At 32.7% G+C, this 23,916-nt stretch overlaps 1 protein-coding gene across 1 annotated transcript in view; it reads left to right on the top strand.

Moving 5' to 3' along the window:
• The window catches only part of LOC115880575 (formin-2), a 55,673-nt gene that overhangs the window by 14,725 nt on the left and 17,032 nt on the right, over positions 1-23,916 (top strand). The window contains exons 6-11 of the mRNA XM_030897835.1: positions 16,471-16,646; positions 16,720-16,864; positions 16,925-17,034; positions 20,317-20,580; positions 22,000-22,507; positions 22,748-22,774. Of these exons, the coding sequence (XP_030753695.1) occupies positions 16,471-16,646; positions 16,720-16,864; positions 16,925-17,034; positions 20,317-20,580; positions 22,000-22,507; positions 22,748-22,774 (1,230 nt within the window). The remainder of the gene's footprint in view (positions 1-16,470; positions 16,647-16,719; positions 16,865-16,924; positions 17,035-20,316; positions 20,581-21,999; positions 22,508-22,747; positions 22,775-23,916) is intronic.

Raw genomic sequence — 23,916 nt, 5'->3', positions numbered from 1 at the left:
AAGTCTTTATCCAAAGATTTGATATGACTGAATTACATAAATTGAGTAGAAACAAGTAAAAGATAGATATATCTTATAGATAATATAAAAATAGTTATAACATATGTAATTAACCATTTTTGTTAACTCTAGTTGAAATTTTATTTAAAAAAAATAGCTTTAAACATTCAGTCGATAACTTAGTAAATCGTAGTTACAAGAATTTTATGAAAGCAAATAAAACGGAATTTTGAAAATACTTGACAGAAAGATATTTTCATTAATATCTTTTATAACTTTGTATATCAATACAATGTGAGTCTTGTATAAGTGCAAATATTTTTAAAGGTAGTATATTTTGACCCGAGTAACATGTCTACGAGGATTTTTCGCAAAAAAATAATTGAAAATTTTGATTTTTTTGAAAAAAAAATGGTAAAACTTTTTAATTTTGAGTTAAAAAACATAATCTCTTCATAATGTGGCAAATAAAACCTAGAAAAGATCCAGTCGTTCTCAAAATTTAAGTGAAAAAACAAAAAACATTTTTTTTATGAAATTCCTCAAGATTATAATAATATCCGGCTATTTTGGGACTTTATTTGAAAACGGTACAGAAAAAGATGTTTCTTTTATTGAGATCCACTAGCCCTGAAAATATTCAAATTTATTTAAGACTTTGTCCTTGTATATTTTAACACGATGTTTTCTACAGGTGTCAACGTAAATTTTGTATATCATCTTCATCATTATCAATATTTATGTTATCAAATCACACACAACAATATTTCTGTTTATAAATATCCTCAACAAACTATTTTTCGTGTTAGATCAATACTTACCACAAACAAATATCTATTTTTACACATATGAAAAAAAAAAAAAAAAAAAAAAAAAAAAAAATAGATTTTTAAAATATAGCCAACGTCAATATTTTTATCTATAATTCTAAATCTGATCAAAGCATTATCGATTGATTAGAGAGACTAGCTTAAGATTAAGACCACAGTCATTATTGTCACACTGAACCAGTAAAATGTGTTGCAGGTGCCAAAATATTGGTAATACGATTTTTTCGATTATAAACTGTACGAAAAATTTGAAGGTAGGAATAGGAATTCCTTTTTTATTTGATCAATTTATATATTTTGTATAAATTACGTATAGTAAAATACCGCAGAAACTGATGCACCAGAAATTGGTATGCTTGAAATATGAATCCAGTTGTTACTTTGAATGTGTGAGAAATGATTCAGCAGTGATACTAAAAGGATGTCAAAGTTCCTCTCTCTTTATTGAATTTATTTAAATATTATGATAGTTAAATATTTTATTATTGTATAATATTTAAAATACAGGGTCCGGCAATAGTGTGTCGGGCATCTGTAGCTCCTAGAATAAAAAACTTGACATTTTTGTTTAAGTGAAAACCTAAAATATGTACCAGAATGTATTTCAGGAAAATAACTTCTAAAGGATGGCTCAAAAAAGAGTGAGTGGATCTGGATGATTTTTTTTTAAATGGAACATCCTGTATATTATTGCATTTTTGGCTTCCTTTCAGATCACTTTACATAATCCTAAGATATGAATAAATATTTTTCGATCGTTTCAGAGATATTAATCAATAAATCAAAAATATATATTTTTTAGCCCTTCTTAAAAAAAATTATTAAAAATAAAAGAACTGTTCTGAAATCAAAATTATTATAGGAATAATAAGTAAATACCTAATTTTACTTATTATTCCTGGGCCCAAAAAAAGGCATTTATTATAAGGGTTAAATATGTTTAAAATCTTTAGTTTTTCAGATACCTATTTAAAGATATTTAAATTTGCATGCTACAATAGAATAGATTATCAACACCCTGTACATTACATTTTAGAATTAATTCTTGTGCTGAGTTCAAAGGTAAAGAAATAAACTTTACTGAAAAATGGCATTGCTTCCTTAAATTTATACAGGGGTAGAAAAAAGTGCTGATCTATTTTAAGGATTTATTTTATATAAAAACTTGTTACGTTATTTCAAATACAACACCCTGTATTTTTATAATAAATCGAAGCAGATTCAAATGCTCTTTCAAACTATATTAGGGTTTCCTATATCTATCTAGCTCAGATTTTGAATAAACAACAATTTTTAAATAAAATTGCAATCAAGATGGTTGATGTCGCCATTGAAATTTTCTAGTAACAGTACTTAGATTTACCCATAAAATAATTAACTAGAAAGAAGTGTCAACTCTGTGTTAAATCGTGGAACCACGATACGCCACCGAAAGCCTTCGTTGTCGTCTGGAGAACTAATTTTACAATTGACAGGTTGACATGATAAGGACATGATGGCTTAGTTTTCATTTCCGTTTCCGGTTATTCAATGGCGGGCCCTCTTTCAGTTCAAATGTATTTTGTATTTTTTCTTTTCATAAATAAAACCAAAAAATAATTTATTCACATACCTATATTTATTTGAAATATGGAACAACGTGACTAAATAAATATAAAAATATAGAGGATTGCATTGTTTCAATACCAATTAGTTATTATATGCAGTTTTAACGTAAATTAGTTAAGGTATAAGCATGATTTACAGTAATTTGTAAATAAACACACGTATTCGCAGTCTTCAAGGACAGAAAACGGAAACAGGAACATGAAAACGGGAGCCTTATAGAAAAACCTGAAAACACAAAAACAAATTTTTTTTATACTCAAATTAACAATGTAAAAATATCAATAGGTATAAATATAAATATACTGTTTAAAAAAAGCGTCCATTATTCCCAAAGAGACCTGGCTTATAAATCAAAAAGAAGCAAAAAGAGACTTTTAGTCGGATAACATAATCAGATTATCAGTCCGATTTATAGCATTATTGACAATAAATCGCACATACTGGAGATAATTAATGTTGGCTATAGTTAAAAATGATCTTACCTTGCTGTAAATTGTTTCCATTTTCAAAAAAATCGCCGATCAAAGAGATTATAACACCATTTTCTTGCATCTAAAAAATGTAAAAACAGTGTTTATTTACTACCTATTTTTCATATACCTGGGACATACCTGCTATTGCAGAAACGTCCTTTTCTCCAGGATTCTTCATGTAATATATATTTTATATACCTTATTACCTTTATATTTATAAATTTCAGCCGAAATATTAAATTGAACTTCCAAAACGAAACTAAACGGAATGAATTAAAATGGCGTCGAATATTTTCTAATTTGTTCTAGAACAAATCTGAAGTTGTCTCTGAAATTGAAATCTGTCAATTCTAAACTGTGAAGTTAGACAATAGTTAGACAGAAACATTGCTGTCCTTGTCTCGGCGGCCATACTTGTCGTGAGGAGAATGACAGGAATGACACTAATGACTGTTTCCAATTTTCCTATTTCACTGTCACCCTCCTGGATTTACCCACAAAGAAATGATTGTTATCAAGAAAAATAAAGCAGTATCTGCTGGCGGAACGAATGGATATGTTTGTAGTGAATTTATTTTGTGAGGAAAATTGCTTCTTGGCCTCAAGAGCTTATGTTCAAAGGTTTCCAAAAATAGCAATCTTCCTGATAAGCTTTCCTTCGAAAAACTACTTGTCTTGTTTCGCAGAGCTGGTAGTGTGGTTTATAAAATACCTGTTAGGCAGAAACCTGTCGTTGGAAGTGATGAAAATGAATTTGCCGTAATTGTCTCTTTTATAGAAAATCCATATATCTACAAATCATCGTAAAATAAATTAAAGAACTACTTCTTCGTTTTTCTTGATAGAATAATAAATACATATTTAATAAATATTATTTATTACACTATTGTAGGTTGTATACCAATTCCAATTGGTATAAATTTAAATAAGCCCATAAACTAATTTCGATTGTGAAAATAGCTAGTAACTGTCACTAGAAACTTGCCATGGCGACACTAGCCCCCTTGGTTGCCATTTTATTGAAAAATTGCTCTTTATTCAAAATCTGAGCTAGATAGGTATAGGAAACCCTAATATAGTTTGAAAGAGCATTTGAATCTGCTTCGATTTATTACAAAAAATACAGGGTGTTGTATTTGAAATAACGAAGTTTTTATGTAAAATAAATCCTTATAATAGATCAGCAATTTTTGATACCCCTGTATAAATTTAAGGAAGCAGTAACATTTTCAAGTAAAGTTTATTTCTCTACCTTTAAATTCAGCACAAGAATTAATTCTGAAAATTAATGTACAGGATGTTAATAATCTATTTTATAGTAGCATGCAAATTTAAATATCTTTAAATATCTCAAAAACCAATGATTTTAAACATATTTAACCCTTATAATAAATGCCTTTTTTGGGCCCAGGAATTCAAAACTGAAATAAAATACCGGGTGTTCCATAAGAAAAAATATAACTTTGGTATGGATTTTAGTTCTGAAACACCCTGTATATTTCAAAATAATTTTAAATTGTGCACATTGCCTCGTCACATATACCCATAAAATATTTTTGTTTTCGTATAATCAACCGAGGCGAATGAGGTGCGCCACCCTGTATACACACCGACCGGCACAAAATTCCGCCACCCTAAAAATTTGACTAAGTTTGATGTTTAATAACTTTTTATTTTGTAATCCGATTTTTATTATTATGCTATCATTGTGAAGATAAATTTATTGGAATTATTTTTTATTATTTTAATGGCTTATATTCTCCGGTTAGGTGGGTTTATCGGGGTAAATCAAAACGTTGTTTGTTGCCATAAATTCAAAACACCCTGTGGAAAATATGAGACGTGCATTTTGGATAAAATACACTTTCCTGTAATCTTAGATGTATTCCTAACATTTCATTTTTTGAATTATCCCATTATCTTTATTCTTCTGTGAGTTACACATTTTTAAGTAAAGTATTGATTTCAGAGACAATTTCATTGCTTCGCAGCAACAACAGCTCGAGATCTTCGTCGTATCGAATGAATAAGGGTAGTTATTCTTTTTTCAGTCTATAGCTTGATAAATATCAAGCAATAGATCAAGAAAATCCTTTACAAGAGCTAAGGCTAGCATTAACGGAGAAATTTCCGTTAAGGCTAGCCATAGCCTTTTTCAAAACTTATGAAACATCAAAATTTTAGGGTGGCGGAATTTTGTGTCGGGGAGTTTATAATAGTTTAAATATTTCTTATTGATTCGTGATCTTTTATTTTACAAGATTGTAGAATATATCGGACAACTTATTATGTACGATATATTCGTAAATTTACTGTATCATTATTACTAATTTATCGAGATAATTTGGATTAGATATGTATAGATTTATGCTCGGCTTAACTGGTCTAAAATATTGGTGGGATTTCCTAGAAATTTTATTACTAATTTTGTTTGAAGATAGGTAACTAGACAGACACATAGGTACCTATGTATTTCTAAAATTTAATAGTTTTATAGGTGCAATAAAATTATTTTTAAACATATTTAGTTTAAAACATACTAAAGTAAAATATTATCAATGGCGTTTTTTCACTAAATTTTATAAAAATATTTTTATGGCTATAAAATGTCTTAATGCAGGTGTTGTCCACTTTGTCCGCTGTATATTTTAACTGGTTCTAAATAAACCCAAATAAAATATAACTATTTTTCTAATTAAAGAGATGAACCTAGGTAATTATTACTAGTGATGTTGTTTGTGACAATAGGCAATATATTTATTTACTAGCGTGTACCAGCGACTTCGTTCGCGTCGAATTAATCATTTGTAATGGTGATGATAAAGCGAAGCAAGAATTTCCATTAACATACAAACTGAATAAAATTTTCTCACATTTATGTCAGCATGAGAAAAAACAATATGGCGATATTATTATATAACTTGGTAATATTTGAGGGGTAGTTTCATCTCGTTGGAATTTGACTTTCGAAAAATCCGTTTGCCAAAAAATAAGCTTTTTACGTCAAGCAGTTTAAGCAATCGTGGTTAAGAAATTACCCAACTTTTGGAACACCCTGTATGATTTTTTAAAAATTTCAAAATATGTAAAAAACAAATAAATTATGCTTGTCCCCAAGCGTTTTCCCGAAAGACTAACTGTTTTTTAAATAACAAATATTGTAATATTTGAGGGGCGTTTTCACCCTCTTGGAATTTGAGATTCGAGAAACCCCTCCTTATCGAACCTCTACACCCCACAGCCAATCCGTTTGCCAAAAATCAGCTTTAAACGCCAAGCAGTTTAAGCAGAATCGTGATTACTCAATGGTCATATTTTATAAAACGCCCTGTATAAATTTTTAAGAAATCTTAAAATGTGTAAAACAACAAAATAAAATATACGTGTTTAAGAGTTTTTTCGAAAAACTCACCGGTTTTTAAATAAAAAATATTTTCATATTTGAGGGATTCGAGGGATTCGAAAATTCGATTTTCGAAAAATCCCTTCTTATCGAACCTCTACACCCTAAAGTCAATCTGTTTTCCAAAAATCAGCTTTTTACGTCAAGCGCTTTAAGCAGGATCGTGATTAATGACCAGCTTTTTCGAAACATCTTGTATACATTTTGAAAAAATCTTAAAATATGTAAAAAAACAAAATAAAATATACGTGTTTAAGCGTTTTTTCGGAAAATTGACCGTTTTTTAAATAAAAAATATTGTAATATTTGAGGGGTGGTTTCACCCTCTTGGAACTGAAATTTCGAAAAATCCCTTCTTATCGAACCTCTACACCCTAGAATCAACCTGTATGCCAAAATTGAGCTTCTTACGTTGAGTGGTTTGAGCAGGATCGTGATTAATCAGTATGTCAGTCATTTAAGGATTTTATATATTAGTATAGATAGTTTCTAATGTTGTATAGATCATGAATGGTACGGAACCTTTCGTGCGCGAGTCCGACTCGCACAGGTTATTTTCTATGACTCGCACTTGGCGAATTTTTCAGTGTCCTCTTGCTATTAAATGAGAAAGAAGTAATGGAAATCTAACTAATTTTTAATATCTTAATGGAAATTAAAAAAAAGTGTTTATCCAAAGATTTGATATGACTGAATTACATAAATTGAGTAGAAACAAGTAAAAGATAAATCTTATAGATAATATAAAAATAGTTATAACATATGTAATTAACCATTTTTGTTAACTCTAGTTGAAATTTTATTTTAAAAAAATAGCTTTAAACATTCAGTAAATCAACAACAACTTAGTAAATCGTAGTTACAAGAATTTTATGAAAGCAAATAAAACGAAGAATCTTGAAAATACTTGACAGAACGATATTTTCATTAATATCTATTATAACTTCGTATATTTATACAGGGTGAGTCTTAAATTAGTCCAAATATTTTTAGGGGTAGTATATTTTGACCCCAGAAACATGTCTACGAGGATTTTTTGGCAAAAAAATAATTGAAAATTTGGAATTTTTTGAAAAAAAATGGCAAATCTTTTTAATTTTGAATTAAAAAACATAATCTCTTCATAATATGGCAAATAAAACCTAGAAAAGATCCAGCCGTTCTCAAAATTTAAGCGAAAAATAATTTTTTTTATGAAATTCTCAAATTATAATATCTCGGTTATTTTGGACTTATTTGAAAAACGGTAAAGAGAAAAGATGTTTCTTTCATCGAGATCTACTAGCCCTGAAAATATTCGCACTTATTTAAGACTTGTCCTGTATATTTTAACACGATGTTTTCTATGGTGCGTCAACGTAAATTTTGCTATCATCTTCATATTATTCAATATTTATGTTATCAAATCACACACAACAATATTTCTGTTTATAAATATCCTCAACAAACTATTTTTCGTGTTAGATCAATACTTACCACAAACAAATATCTATTTTTACACATAGTTATACAAAAATAAATGTCGCAATCAATTTCTCAAATAGATTTTTTAAAATATAGCCAACGTCAATATTTTATCTATACTTAAATTGATCAAAATAATATCGATTGATTAGAGAGACTAGCTTAAGATTAAGACCACAGTCATTATTGTCACACTGAACCAGTAAAATGTGTTGCAGGTGCCAAAATACGGGTATGTCGATTTTTTTGGATTGTAGAAAACTCGATTTAGTTAATTTCCAACTTTACACAATTTGGGTCATTGAAAATTAGTGCTCTTGTATTACGTTAAAATGTAGTAAAATATAATTAACAATGAAGTAAGACAATATTTGTTTATTAGTTTATTTATAGTTTCTATTGTTTAGTGTTGTTAATATTGTTAGATATTTTTAGTGTTTTATTCGTTTTAAAAGGTATATATTTCAGATTGTGTATTTCTGAAAAATTATTATTTTAAAGAACATTTTACAAATGTTAACTTTAAGATAAATTTTAATATATTGTGTATCCTAAAATTGTGAATTTATTATACAGATTACAGTTGAGGGTTGGAACCTTTGGTGTTACACAGCAAAATAAAATACTAAATCACCACAATACACCAAAAGTGTTTTGGTGTATTGCGGTGATTTAGTATTTTACTGACCCGTTTATAATACTGTTACGTTTTTCGTCGGTTCCGTGTGGATAGAAAGTCACAATTTATTTAAACACTATTTATTTAACACTAATTAACAAAAACAATAACGATAAAAGACTTATAGAACTATTTACAAACGATTTATAACTAAGAATTTATTTTGAATTTTAGCGCGTCAACTTCACTCGTCTATTTATAACTGCCCTCTCTAGGCCACAGCCGCCGGCTGTTATGTATACCGACAGCTAAAGATCTCTAGAATAGTCCATAGATCGTTAGGTGCATTAGAATATTTGAATTTAGAATGAGTGGGAGGGGGGTTAATCACTTCGACCTTACAGATTCATTGTATCCCCCTTTCTTGAATCATAACTCATCATACAGTCCCAGGGCTTTGACAAAAGCCAGTATCTGGGACGGTTTTATAGAGGGTAGTTCTCCATCTCCAATATCAGTCGTACCAAAATTCATGGCACGAATGGTTGTCGTCTCGGCGCACTCAGTGATGAGGTGTACTGGTGTTTCCCCATCTTCCCCACAGAATCTGCATTCGCCGTTTCTTCTTAGTTTCAATCTACTGAGGTGTTCGTTGAGGAGACAGTGTCCTGTTAAAAACCCCGTGACAATCCGAAGATTGTTCTTACTCAGACCCAGGAAGATCTGTGATTTTTCTTCATCATAAGCCCTCAGAAACTTCTTCGAGTGTCTTAGACCATTGGAAAATTTCCATTCCAGGTTGCGGATGGAATCTTCCAAGTTCTTGAGTTCCGCCTTGAGTTGGTTACCACTTGGAAAGCAGAACGGTTCTGGTCCAGTTAGTGGAGTGTTCGCTCCTTTCCTAGCTAGATTATTTGCTTTTTCATTGCCTTCTATCCCTTGGTGAGCAGGCACCCAGTGTAGGAGGACTTTGTTTTCTTTGCCTAATTTATTCAGCTTCTCGTTAGGTGCATAGAGAAGGTTTCGAATGTTCTCGTATGTACTACTCCATTCCAGTGGGACTCGATTCTTCTCGAACGAATGAATCATTACGGTGTCTATTCTTTAATGCGATGTTAAGGTCATCTGAGGGCGGGACATATAGTTAGGTTAGGTCGAGTCCACACGGGTCCGCAACAATACTTACTATGGGACTTAATTTGATGTAATTAGATTTAAGTTTACTGGCCAGGGGCGGCGGTGGGGCATCACTGTTAAATTATTTTAAAGGAAAAAATAGGCACGCCACTGATTTTTTAGAAGTTTAATATTATTTTTGGATATAGTAATTAAAAATATCATTTTTCTGCCTCCTGACTTTTTTGTCTATCTTGCTTACTTCTTGCGAAAAAAAAATAAATTCTAATTGGTAATTAATATTATAATTGGTATTCTAATGGTACCCTGTATCTCGAAAAGGAAGCTTTAAATCTTACAAGTTGGTATGTACTTTTTGTTTTATTTTTGCAAGTTCTATCGTCTATTAAATTTTCCCGATTAAAATCTGAGACACCCTGTATATAGCGAATGTTCGAAATTACTAGGAAAAGTCCACAAATCTCTTTAAAATACTACATTCACTGGTCTAATGCGTAATTGCTAGCATTTTCTAGTGAATGTTAACAATCACTGAATTTCCGACTTTCACTGTAACAAATATACCGTATGATTGAAAAAAAAGGGCGTGGAAGACGGCTAGGGAATGATAATCGATGATAATTTTGGCGGGGTCAATCCCTACACTAAGTAATTTACTAAAAATTGACATAAAACTGGTCACAATTTAACAGAATATTTAAAAATGGATAAAACGTTTCAAAAATCTATTTCCATTTTTTCGATCATGTGGTACATTTATACGATTTCGATAATAGTCCAGTCATCTTAGTCGAAATAGGGTAGGAATCTCGGAATTCAAGATAACCGGCTGTAAACTCGTATAAACCTTTATTTTAACATCCTAAAACATGTCTCAAAACCTACATATGATAGCGCATGCGCGACTTGTAGATAACTGAGGTCATAGGTCAAAAAATCGGTTTTATGCGCATTTTTTGCAAATATCTAGTTCCCTTTCACATTTACGCTATTTGTATCTATTATAAATATTGTAGAGGATAAAATTCTCTACACCTTTTGTTTCAAAAATTTTTTTGTACCTCAAACCGTTTATGAGATAGAGGGCGGTGAGTGCGCAGTCTTTCATTATGTAAGGTATCATTCAAAGTCAACCTGTAGCATGTAGTTTCGGTCAAAAACACGCCGTATAAAGTCCGTTAATTATTGAAGAATATATAATTATAAATAATTTACATTTTTTCATAAAAGATCATATTGAATATAACAATTTTTTTCATAAATTAAATATTTCTTCATTTGATAACACTTACCGCTTTGTACAATTAGAAAATTATAACAGAAATACTTTAATTACATTTTAATTATAGTTAGATTTATACTAATTACATTTTAAGTAAATACGATTTCATACGTTTCTCATGGTTGAAATTAAAAAATTTGAATAAAAATAAAAAGAACTCCATTTTCTTATTTTTAGTTTTCTTCTTCATCATCGTCGTCGTCTGGTCGTTATGGAATTTCAAATTCTTCTTCATTTTCATCTTCAACGACATTTGTCTCCAAGTCTTCTAGGATTTCGGGGTTAAATGTACCATCTTCATTGACATCACTCTGATAGGGTGAAGCATTGAGACAAGCTTGTCCATTACACTGGCCACAAGCTAAAGAGCACGTCAACCCTGATTTTCTGCATCCACATCGCGAACCACAACCATTCTTGTAGTTGCAGAATATTGTGTTCAGCAAATTTTCTGGAGCTGGAGGTAGAATAGTAGTGGTAGGTTCTAGGAATCCATTACGCATTATCCAACCCCAGTCCTGGGGTTCTAAGTCATGCCCTAACCAAGCCTGAACTTGGTAGTAAACACAATTGAAATGTTGGTGAGCTGCTGCACTTGTTGGTGGAAGATTTGATAATTAGAATTAGAATTAGAATAAGTGGGAGGGGGGTTAATCTCTGCGACCTTAGAGATCTATTGTGTCCCCCTTTCTTGAGTTATAACTCATCATACAGTCCCAGGACTTCCTACGGAGACCCGTGTCCCGCACAGTCGAGGAGCTACGACCCGGGCCGGGTAGACGAAACGGTAGCTTGTGTCGCCTGTTGGGTTTAGAGGTAGGAGGTAGGCTCCCGACCCTTGGAGGAGGTGGTAGCTTGTATGCCACTTGCGGAGGATGGTGTCACGCAAGTGTCAGCCACCTCTCCTGTAGTGCTCTTTGGGTTTGGCCCCTTGGAACTTTCATTGTTACTGTTCTCAGTGTCGCTAGGGGGTTTCCCCACAGCTTCACCGGTGATGTTTTTATTACTATTATTTCCAGATCTTATAGTGTTCCTATGAGTCGCTAGGGACAGTCGGTCCACTTCTACAGAGCCCCGCATGTAGAAGTAAGGGGTAAAATACAATGGGGTGCCCCCCGGTGCCCCAAGGTTGAGGCTGTCCGTAGCCCCGCCCGGTATCGTTATATGTCTTGGTGCAATTCCCTGGCCACGACACTACAGTCAGGGACAAGACGATGAGTAAGATGCTTCTTAGACCAAGCCAAGTGCTAGGGGGGATTCCCCCCCCCCAGCCCCTGACCAGGAACTTCCCCACCAACGACAAGGTCTTGCATCTCCTAGGGGAAGATTTGATAATTACACAAGTTTATTCAGTTTGGTTGATTTGATGAATTGTGTATAACGAAGATGATCGATGCTGTTCTCAGATTTTGGAGTATTATAGATTGCTAACAAAGTTCGCACTCCATTCTCAAATAACGTTGAACCGGACAGTTTTCGTCTTCAAATGCTGCAGCAAGTTGATCCAGTTAATTTATGAAAAAAAATATTATATTCAATATGATCTTTTATGAAAAAATGTAAATTATTTATAATTATATATTTCTCAATAATTAAAGGACAGGACGGCGTGTTTTTGACCGAGGCTACAGGTTGAACTTGAATGATACCGTACATAATGAAAGACAGTGCGCTCACCGCCCGCCCTCTATCTCAAAAACGATTTGAGGTACAAAAAAATTTTTGAAAGAAAACTTGTAGAGAATTTTATCCTCTACAATATTTGTAATAAATACAAATAGCGTAAATGTGAAAGGGAACGAGATATTTGCAAAAAATGCGCAAAAAATCGATTTTTTGACCTTTGGCCTCAGTTATCTACAAGTCACGCAAACGCTATCATATCGTCCTATTGCTGCCAAAACTAACATTTTTCCGAACAACCAAATTCAATCACTAACTATGTTTTGAAGCGGAGAATCGATTGCAAAAGTCATTAACTACGATTTCTGGCTATTTATGTTTTATTTTAATACCGAATAGTTACTAATTATAACATCTTTATGCAATGCAATTCTTCTTTAGACGCATTTTTTTCGGAAGTAATAAAAAGTAAGTTAGTGACTTTTGGCAGCAATGGGACGATAATATGTAGGTTTTGAGACATGTTTTAGGATGTTAAAATAAAGGTTTATACGAGTTTACAGCCGGTTATCTCGAATTCCGAGGTGAAACTCCTAAGATGACTAGACTATAATTCCACTCATCAAAATAACAGTAATTACTAACCATTGAAGGAAAATTACATCAACTGAAATAAAGAAAATTATTACTATGTGTTTCTTGTAATATTACGCAAACAATACTAGTAGCACATTAGGGTATTCCTCTTCTCTTTTTTTACACAAGACTGCACCCGGCTAGAAAGTGTAAACAAATAACAGTTTTTATAGGTTAGTCAGTACGAATCATTTCTAGGTTTCAGATCGGCGTTTTTTTAGCCTACCGCGACCGTGATTTTAATTGAAAAATGCTCGTGCAAGGTAATTTGGTTGTACTAGGTTCACCCTGAGTCATCGACAGATCAAAATACACATTTTACGAGGTTTTTTTACCTACCAGTAAATACGTATTTATAGATGTTTTAAATGCTTATTTTTTTTGTTTATACAAATTTATTTTTTTCTGTGACTCTGAAATCTACAGATCTAGTGTTAGTAGTGTGTCAGAATGTCGTATGTTTATATGTGATTCAAAATGTTGATTGAATATATTTGTCAATTTTACCTTGTTATAAAAATATACCAAAGATTGTATGATATTGTTTTGCAGTATGTTGCAGGTATTTATTTACATTCTTTTACAGACTATAATACTAACTAATAAAAAATTAATTTTTAATTTTTTTTTTTAAAATTGCAAATTAATGTTAAAAGAAGAGAATATTTAAGTATATGAATTTTTCTGAAATATTAAATATTATTATACAGGGTGAGTCTTAAATAAGTGCAAATATTTTCAGGGTTGGTAAATCTTGATAAAAGAAACATATTTTCTCTTTACCGTTCAAATAAATCCAAAATAACCGAGTTATTTTACTTTGAAAATTTCCAAAAAAAAAGAATTTTTGCTTAAATTTTGAGAATCACTGGATATTTTCTGGTTTTTTTTTGTAAACTTAATTTACTACCTATGTTGCCATATTATCAAGAAATTATGATTTTAACTGAAAACTAAAAAAAATTCCAAAAATTATTTCGAAAAATTATCAAAAAAAAAATATTTCAAAAAATTTTCAATAAAAAAATCATAATCTTGTTTCTGGGTTCGAAATACACTCTAACCCTAAAAATATATGCACTTATTTACGACTCACCCTGTATACAGGGTTGTTCACCACATACGACACGGAGTATTGTAGCTAAACGATTACATTTTTACAAATTTCAAGTTTTGGGTTCGATGAAGGACTATTAGAGGTACAATTTAAAAATAATTTACAAGATACAGAGTGTCCCAAATAAGTAAAAAATATCAAAGTTGTATTTTTTTAAATGGAACACCCTGTATATTATTACATTTTAGTTTCTACGATTAAAATAAAGGTAAATTTGATTAAGGTTTATTACACTTAAACCTTACCGTTTTTTAAATATTTTCAATTTTGTGAAATTGCAGTAAAATTTTGTTGCTTTATTTCTCCAAAAGGGTATCAAAGTTTTTAATACTAAATATTTACTGAAGTTTATTTATTGATCAGTTATTGTGTTGCAATAATAAAAATAATACTACCTTATACAGAGTGTCTAAAAATTTATTTTAAATAATTATTAGCTTCAAACGCCAATAACTTATTTAATTTAAATGGAGCGCCCTGTATATTTTAGGAGAATCAGATGCACAATTTAATTGTCTATCAAATTGTATTACACCATTTTTACCTATCCCTTCAAGTTTTCGTAGAAACTGCATTTTCTTATAATTTAGACCTCATTCATCAATATACCCATGGAATATTGACATTTTATTATTGACACCTATGGAATATTGACATCATATATTGACATTCTAGTAACATTATCGTTTTGCTAAAAACAATAATGTTGTATGCAAAAAGAAAACTATTTAAATCTTTATAAAAGAGTATACAATTAATTAAATATAGCACCATTATTTCCGCCCATATGCTAATTAATTACATACTTAATTGTGTTACTATTTATCACACTGTCTAATACCCATACAAAATTCAGTTTTTTAGTATTTGGAACAATTATTATTAATCAATGCAGTCAGTTAATGTAGTTTGAATACTGGAATCATATTAATTGGTCCTCTTTAACAATTATTAACAGTTTTTTTTATTGTTTAATGAAATAAACGAATTATATCCACAATATTAGTATCTGTACTCTTTAAAAATTTGGTACATCTTTAAAAATAATCTAAAATGTCAATATTCCATGGGTATATTGATAAATAAATTCTAAATTACAAGAAAATGCATTTTCTACGGAAACTTAAGGAGATAGGTAAAAAATGGTATAATATAATTTGATAGACAATTAAATTGTGCATCTGATTCTCGTAAAATATACAGGGGGTTCCATTTAAATTAAACAAGTTATTGCCGTTTGAAGCTAATAATTATTTAAAATAAATTTTTAGACACTCTGTATAAGGTATTATTATTTTTATTATTGCAACACCATAACTGATCAATAAATAAACTTCAGTAAATATTTAGTATTAAAAACTTTGGTACCCTTGGAGAAATGAAGCCTTAAAATTTTTACTGCAATTTCACAAAATTGAAAATATTTCAAAAACGGTAAGGTTTAAGTATAATACACCTTAATTAAATTTACCTTTTTTTTAATCGTAGAAACTAAAAATGCAATAATATACAGGGTGTTCCATTTAAAAAAATACAACTTTGATATTTTTTACTTATTTGGGACACTTTGTATCTTGTAAAATTATTTTTAAATTGTACCTCTAATAGTCCTTCATCGAACCCAAGACTTAAAATTTGTAAAAATCTCATCGTTTAGCTACAATACTCCGTGTCGTATGTGGTGAGCAACCCTGTATACAGGGTAGTCCGAATTGTATTCGGGAAACTTGGGCAGAATATTCTGCAGATAAAAATAAGTAAAAATGTTCGTATAAATGTATGTACTAAAATGCTTCCTTTTGGAGATACAGGGTGTAGAAGTTTCATTTTTATTTCGATTTTTTTAAAATAATTTTTGAAGTAATGTTAATGTTTGTTTGAAAATTGGTATCTAGGAGTTTTTTGACATGAGAATTTGATTTTGATGTCAATATGACTCGTATTTGTAGGGGGAGCCACCTACATGTATTTTAACTGTTTTGAAGAGTAATAACTTTTCGTCAGTACCTGTATAAAACTATGAGTGAAAAAATTCACATTTCCGTGATTTTTTATGTAAAAAATGTATCTTGGTAAAAATCGCTACGAGCTACAAGAGCTACACGAGCTTCTTCTATTTGTAAAAACTCTGTGAAATTATTTAAAATATTTGCGTCAAAATTATATCTCTATAATTCAAAATCACAAAGTATGTTCAATGTTCTTTATAATTTAAAAACTACCAAAAACTTACATAAATTAAATTTAATAATGTGAATTATATCAAATTATATTTTAGGCCACATGCTTGTCAACTGGTATCTGTCAGAACTCGCTTCTGACAGTCCAGCAAGAGCCCAACTAGGCGTGACAGAACTGAAGCTGCTAGCTGCCCAATTTTGCACTCACTTGCTTGCAGCTGGAGTCCTCAAACAGTTACCAGACCCGGGAGTTCCACCAACGAACATCTTTAGGGTAAATAATAGCTACAAATTTGATAATTTGATATATCCCAGAAAAAAAAACAATTATTTTTGCACAAATTTAGCCAGATTGTATTTACTATTGGAGCCATGCAGAAATACCACAGTCCCAGCCACAAACACCTGGACGGCTCAGCGCACTCTACTGGCCTCCACCATCGCCAAATGAAGCTACTTTGACATCTCCGAATGATGTTTCCAATAATGTCGGTAAGGAACTCTTATTACGTTACTAAAATTTGTTAAATTTATTTTATTAACTATGTTTAGTGAGCCTGGCGTCCCAGGAAATGAAAAGCTCAGCTCGGGATGTAGAAATATTATCGTTGGAAGAAGAAATAAAAAGCCTGAGGCAAGAAGTGGAAAAATATAAAACGTTGGTACTGTATATCTTTTTTATTACGTTATTAATCTAGATATAGAATGAAAGAATACTTGCACTAAATAAGGGAATATAGCCTAATATGCACCGCTTTGCAAAAAAAGTTAAAAAATTTACTAAATTTTTCGGACTGGGTGCTACTTGAAAAAGATATTAATATGGAAGTCTTGTTCAGCTTATAAAATAATATAGGGTTGGTGCATTCTCCGCCGGTGCTGCCACCAACGGGGAATATCGTAAACAATTGGTATATACAAATATGCGGGTTTAAATAGGGAGTATACGAAAAATTTATTAAATCATTATTTTAAAAGTGCTATGAAGTATATTTTGTGAAAATTCTAAAAATAAAAATGAAAAAGGAAATATTTTGATATCTTCAGAGGGTCTAACTTGTGTTGTGATTTATTATTCCAGCTAAAAACACTTTTTAGATGAGTTCAACTACGGTAGCGAGCATAGCTTTACGCACCGGTTTCGCTAATTTTTTAAAGGTACATAATTATAATTTTAGAAGATATTCATAAAACATTTAATCACTAGTTGATTAAAAAAAGCATACCATTCAAATTGCAAATTATATTTTATCCTCTCATAGTATATCGTCACCCTAGAAGAAGATTGTTCTATAGACAATTTCGATGAAACTGAGAAAACAAGGTTTAAAGTTTAAACTGGATATCCGTGAACGCTATATACAGTACGTCTGTCCGTTCTGTAGCTACGGGGTATCCGTGAGAGGGGAAACGATATTCTATCCATGTGTTTCGTAGAAAATTGGACGACGCGTCCCATCAATAAAAATTCGACAAATTTGTAAGTAGCCAATAAAATGAATGAGCGGAGCGACGTATTCGTACGTGACGTACAGACGAACTGTACCAAAATAGTTCTATTAAACATTTAAATTAAAGATAATATAAAAACCTATCAAACATACAGTACATCTGCTGGATCTGTGTCTATGAAAGGAATGCGGACAAAAAACATTTAAATAAACAGCAATATATTTTATACGTCGATTTGACGAGTGCGTCACCGCAAATCGCTCCGCCCACTCATTTTATTGGCTACTTGCAAATTTGTTGAATTTTTATTGATTGAGCGATTGAGCAGTCAATTGAGTGAATTCGAATTTGCTAACAAATCAGGCAATCAGTGCTTTTCAAACGAACCGATTTACCGCCTATTTGACAAACGAACGTTTAGTGGTGCAATTTCACCCGCTTAAAACAAAAGCCTTAAATTTAAATAAAAAAAAAATAATTAAATAAAACAGATACATCCATTGTATGTTAGAGAGAAAGAGATCGAGAATAAATGGATATAGAACAATCTAATTTTTATGCATAGTAACATATTTGTTGATCTGGTACGAGGCATGTTTTTTAAGTAAGTACCGTTTTGGAATTTAAAAAAAACGTGCAAAGATATCGCAATAATTTTATTTTTACATGAAAGCCTGTACCTTAATCTACTTTTCTACATAATTTCCGTGAATATTGAGGCACTTGTCATAACGTGGCACCAGTTTTTCAATACCCTCCTCATAAAATTCTGCCGCCTGACTGGTTAACCACTGTATCACAACTGTTTTGACTTCGTTATCGTCTTGAAGACGCTGACCGCCCAGGTGTTTCTTCAAGTGCATGAATAAATGGTAGTCACTGGGCGCCAGATCAGGGCTGTATGGAGGATGATCTAGAGTTTCCCATTTAAAAGATTTGATAAGATCTTTGGTCCGATTAGCCACATGTGGACGGGCATTGTCATGCAGCAAAACAATACCCTTACTCAACTTGCCACGTTTTTTTGTTTTGGATTGCACGGCGCAGATTGTTCAATGTCTCACAATAAGATGCTGCATTGATTGTCTCATTACGAGGCAGAAACTCCACTAGCAATACTCCTTTTCTGTCCCAAAAAACTGTGCACATGATTTTCCGGGCAGAAATTGTTTGCTTAAACTTCACTGTTTTCATGATGAATGTCGCCATTCCATGGACTGTTGTTTCGATTCTGGTGTGACTTAGGCCACCCATGTTTCGTCACCAGTAACAATTTTGTCTAAAAATCTTCTAACAAATCATTGTGGTACTGCTCAAACGAAAGTTAATGCACTGCCTAAACGTTGGGTTTTGTGCAAATCCGTCAACATTTTCGGAACCCAACGTGAACACAATTTCCGGTAATTCAAGTTCTCGGTCACAATGCGATACAAAACACTACGAGAACATTGAGGAAAGTAGTCGCACAATGATGAAATTGTAAAGCGTCTGTTTTCTTTCACCTTTTCGTCCACTTTCTGCACCAAATCTTCATTAACGACCGAAGGACGCCCACTCCGTTCTTCATCATGCACATTCGTATTTTCGTTCCATATCCACTTCTTAGGATAAAGAACACAATAATTCTTTTTTTTACTGTAGCCTTAAATAGTGATTTTTGGATGTAGGCCATTATATGGTTTCGCGACTTTCAAATTAATATGGATATAGTACAAAATATTAGATTTTTTTTCTTTATTTGTGAATTTGGCTATATTGTTTTTGTGGAAATAGAACAAGCTAATTCTGCATAAAAAAATGGTGTATGTAACTTATTTTACCCCAAAAGTGGATATAGAACAACCTAGTTCTAGGGTGACGATATGTCTATTTAATTTTTTGACTATGTAACGAGCACTTTGTTTACTCACTTGTTTCGTCGAACTACTTGAATCCATTTTTGCTTTTGAACAAATTGGTGTGAGAAACTCTGAAGTTATAAAATGTTGTTTCGGGAGAATTTTATTAATATTTGAAATTGTCACCACACAACACGATGCCTGGTTTGGATTCTTTTTCACTTATTTTTTACTACCTGGAATAGCGTTATATCACACAAACCTCGTACCTGAGTATTTTATAGTTTCAATTACTGCGCCAGCAAAAAACTAAAATAGGTACTTAAATATTATGACAGACACAACTTCCATATTATTTTAATGCGATCAACCGGGACGACGTGAAATACATGGTGAAAATTTCTGATTTCTGCCGTATACAGCGCTGCGGTTGGAATTTTTTGACATCAAATGAAATGCACCAAGCCGATTTATACTGCAAGGTGTATTGCCAATGCAATTTTAAACCATATATTCAAGAGGTACGATTTACAATCCAGTATTCTATAGGTGACTAAAAAAGGCTAACTGGAAGAACAATCTGACACATAAAGCAATAACCAACAAATTGTTACCTTTTTTCACATTTTTTATTAACATTATTAATATTTTTAGATCGAAATTCAGAACTTGACTGCTTCAGCCGTCAAGGACTTCGGATCTCCTACAGAGTCGGAAAAAACCTTATGTGAAGCTGTTAACAGCCATGTAGTTCAGAAAGCTACACTAGCTGCCGCTACGTGGACAAGTTTAAACTGCACTGAAACTGACACCCAGACAATATCGAGTGTAAATAGTGCCAGTACACAAACAGATATACCTTGTATGATATGTCAAGAAACTCAAACTGAGGCAGATTTTGACGTAGATAAGGAAAAGGTAATGGATTCTGAATATAGATTTTTAAAAGTTATATTGGCTATATTTCCTCATTTTGTTTGAGAGTGGGAGTCTCAGTACTAGCCCACATAATATGAGTGGAATTATTGGAAAACTTTTTGTTTTGCCTGATTATGTCGTGTTTATCGCTATATTCCTCGGTACAGTAATGAAATCGACAACTTCGATTTGCCCGACTGGAAAATTAAAAAAAATTGGCGCCGGGAGGCACGTATAGCCGCCCATACTAAAATATGTTAATATCTCGAAAACTGCGACTTTGACTGATTTTGATGTTATTACAAATTTTGTTGCAAATATTATTCCTAATCTTAATTTGAAAACCGCGTTTCGCTAGCTACTGTAATTTTGAAGTTACGATTTTTTAAAATTTTTAACCCCCTCCCATTTCCCATTACCAACCCCCCACCCCTACCAAAAACTAATGGCCAGATTCTCGGGTGCCACAGTATTTTTGTGCCAAATTTGGTTAAAATCGGTTCAGCGGTTTTTGAGTTATCGTGTTACATACGGACAGACGGACAGATGGACAGACGGACAGACGGACAGACGGACAGACGGACAGAAACTGACATACGGACAGACGGACAGATGGACAGACGGACAGACGGACAGACGGACGAACGGACAGACGGACAGACGGACAGACGGACAGACGGACAGACGGACAGACAGGAGTGACAGACGGACAGACGGACAGACGGACAGACGGACAGACGGACAGACGGACAGACGGACAGACGGACAGACGGACAGACGGACAGACGGACAGACAACGGACAGACGGACAGACGGACGACTAGACGGACAGACGGACAGACGGACAGACGGACAGACGGACAGACGGACAGACGGACAGACGGACAGACGGACAGACGGACAGACGGACAGACGGACAGACCATTGGTTTCTAAATACTTTGCTTTGCAATACTACAAATCCCCAAAAAATCAGTTCAATGTCAGTAAATCTTAAAATGTTTCCAAGTCGACATTCTTGTTCTTTGTGGGTCGATTTCAGGACTATAGATAAGAGTATGATACTAAACCGTTTTCGAAAATTTTAAAATTATAGGAAATGTTAGCCTAATAGGATATTTTATTTTTTGGCTAAAAACCAGGGATGTCAAATGGGGCGCCAGAATATAATCATTAATCAAAAAAATACATTCAGTGACTGAGACAGTTTTATAATTTATTGTCTTAGAAAAAAGAACATCTCAATCTTTGCATCAAACAAAGATAGATAATTTTTTCGTCTTACTTTAGAACTTCTCCTTACATAGAACATTACATATGGTTATGGAAAGATTTTTTTCCGCCAATCGTCATTTTCCGTGAATAGCATTTCGCTGGGCTAAAAAGACTGTTACTTTAAACATATATATTTATTTTACAGAAAACTCAACCAGGAGTATGCCCTGCACCACCACCTCCTCCTCCAATGCCAGTGGAAGTGGATTCTTCAGATCCACCGTCAAATTCAGTACCTCCACCTCCTCCACTACCTCCACCTCTTCCTGTTACATTAAACGGAGACCAATCATGTATTCCTGCATTATCCTGCAATGGAGGACCACCACCACCTCCACCATTACCAGGTCTTTCCGGAGGACTTCCACCACCACCTCCTCTACCTGGATTGGCTGGACCACCTCCTCCTCCACCACCTCCATTACCTGGAACAACTGGGGCACCACCTCCTCCTCCTCTGCCAGGAATGGTTTCTCCTTCTCTGATAGGAGGTGGAGTCCCGCCGCCTCCCCCTCCAGCATTTATGGGCGTCCCACCTCCTCCACCTCCTCCTGGATTGGGAGGTGATGGGAAACCACCTCCTCCTCCTCCGCCTGGAGGACCGATGCCTATGCCCGCGCCGCCGCCTGGAGGATTTATGATGCAGAAAGCTGGTGAGTTTAGATAATATATTGACACACCGTGTGATTAACAAAAAAAAAACTTTTGCAGATATAGTATGTATCTCAAATGTTCATAACCCCTTTCTTGTCAAATTTAGGTCGTTCTTAGGTGTAGGTAAATGTAACTACTATTTTTTTGTTGGTCATACGGTATGGTAGATCTAAATACCCATAGATCATCTTTCAGACGTAAAAGAAAATTTACATAGGTTGTTCTATTTTTGTCCTTAGGAACCACAATTCCTCCTTTCCATTTAGGTAAGATCATCGATATTGTAACGGTATGGCTTTTATTCTGGTCTCGGTATTGGCTCTGGGCGCACCCACGTAAATTTATGGTAAAAGTGCGTTTTAGGCGGTTGAAAAATGTGTTCAATTTTTCTATCTTTGAATACATCAATAATATACGGAATGGTGAGAAATATATTCCGGAAACTTCGGCATCAAATTCTGCAGATGACAATAAGTAAAAAAGTTCGTATAAATGTATATCCTAAAATGCTTGGTATCGGAGGTACAGGGTACAAATTTAATTCCTATTTCGATTTTTTCCAAATAATTTATGAAGTAACGTCAATATTTAGATGAAAATTGGTATCTGGGAGTTTTTTGACATCAGGTCTCTTCTCTTTAGATAGGCTGTAATCTTAGCCATTGTCTAGTAATACTAACTTTATTAATTACAATATGTTTATTAAAAAAGACGCGAAAAGATCAACAAAATTCATAAACTTCTGTTGTAAACAAAAATAAAATTTATCGTATGAAAATGTCGATATTGCCCAATTGATGATCAATTTATGTTCAACTGATATTTCTAAAATTTCTGTAATCTCAATCTTTTGATTGTCGCACGATCCTCTTTCAACCAAATTTATAAAAATTGAGCATATGAATTTTTAACCGCTCAAAAGACACTTTTAATAAAGTTTTCATATTTTTGAACTTGGCTTTTTCAGTCTGTATCTTAACAATAACTTTATTATTTTATATTTATATTGCGAATTAAGTAACTTGCTATTGTGGCACTAAAATATCTTTGCTTGGGAGTTTATAAACGCATGAAAGTTACATAAATATATCATTTTATTATTTATGATTCAATATTCAAAACGAAAAACTGTTTTAAAAATATTGTATTTCAGTTATTATAATTACTGTACAAATTAGAATGATTTTTACAACGAAACATAATATTTTGTAAAGACTCTAAATGTTGATTGAAGAAATAAGAAGATGCGCAACCTTATGGGCGATTTCGTGGCACAAAACATGCCCGAAATATAGCTGGCGTTACCGTTATTCTGTCCGAGATTTAGCTCTGCGCCGCTGCGCACTGATAGTCGTTTACAGCTTTGAATAAGAAGACTAAGGAAGGAGCATATCAAAAATCTTTGGTA

This window comes from Sitophilus oryzae, unplaced genomic scaffold, assembly GCF_002938485.1.
Source record: "Sitophilus oryzae breed Bouriz unplaced genomic scaffold, Soryzae_2.0 scaffold_1081_pilon_pilon, whole genome shotgun sequence".
In the NCBI taxonomy this organism is placed as follows: Eukaryota; Metazoa; Arthropoda; class Insecta; order Coleoptera; family Curculionidae; genus Sitophilus; species Sitophilus oryzae.
The sequence above is the reverse complement of the archived record's forward strand: the minus strand, read 5'-3'. Positions and strand labels throughout refer to the sequence as shown.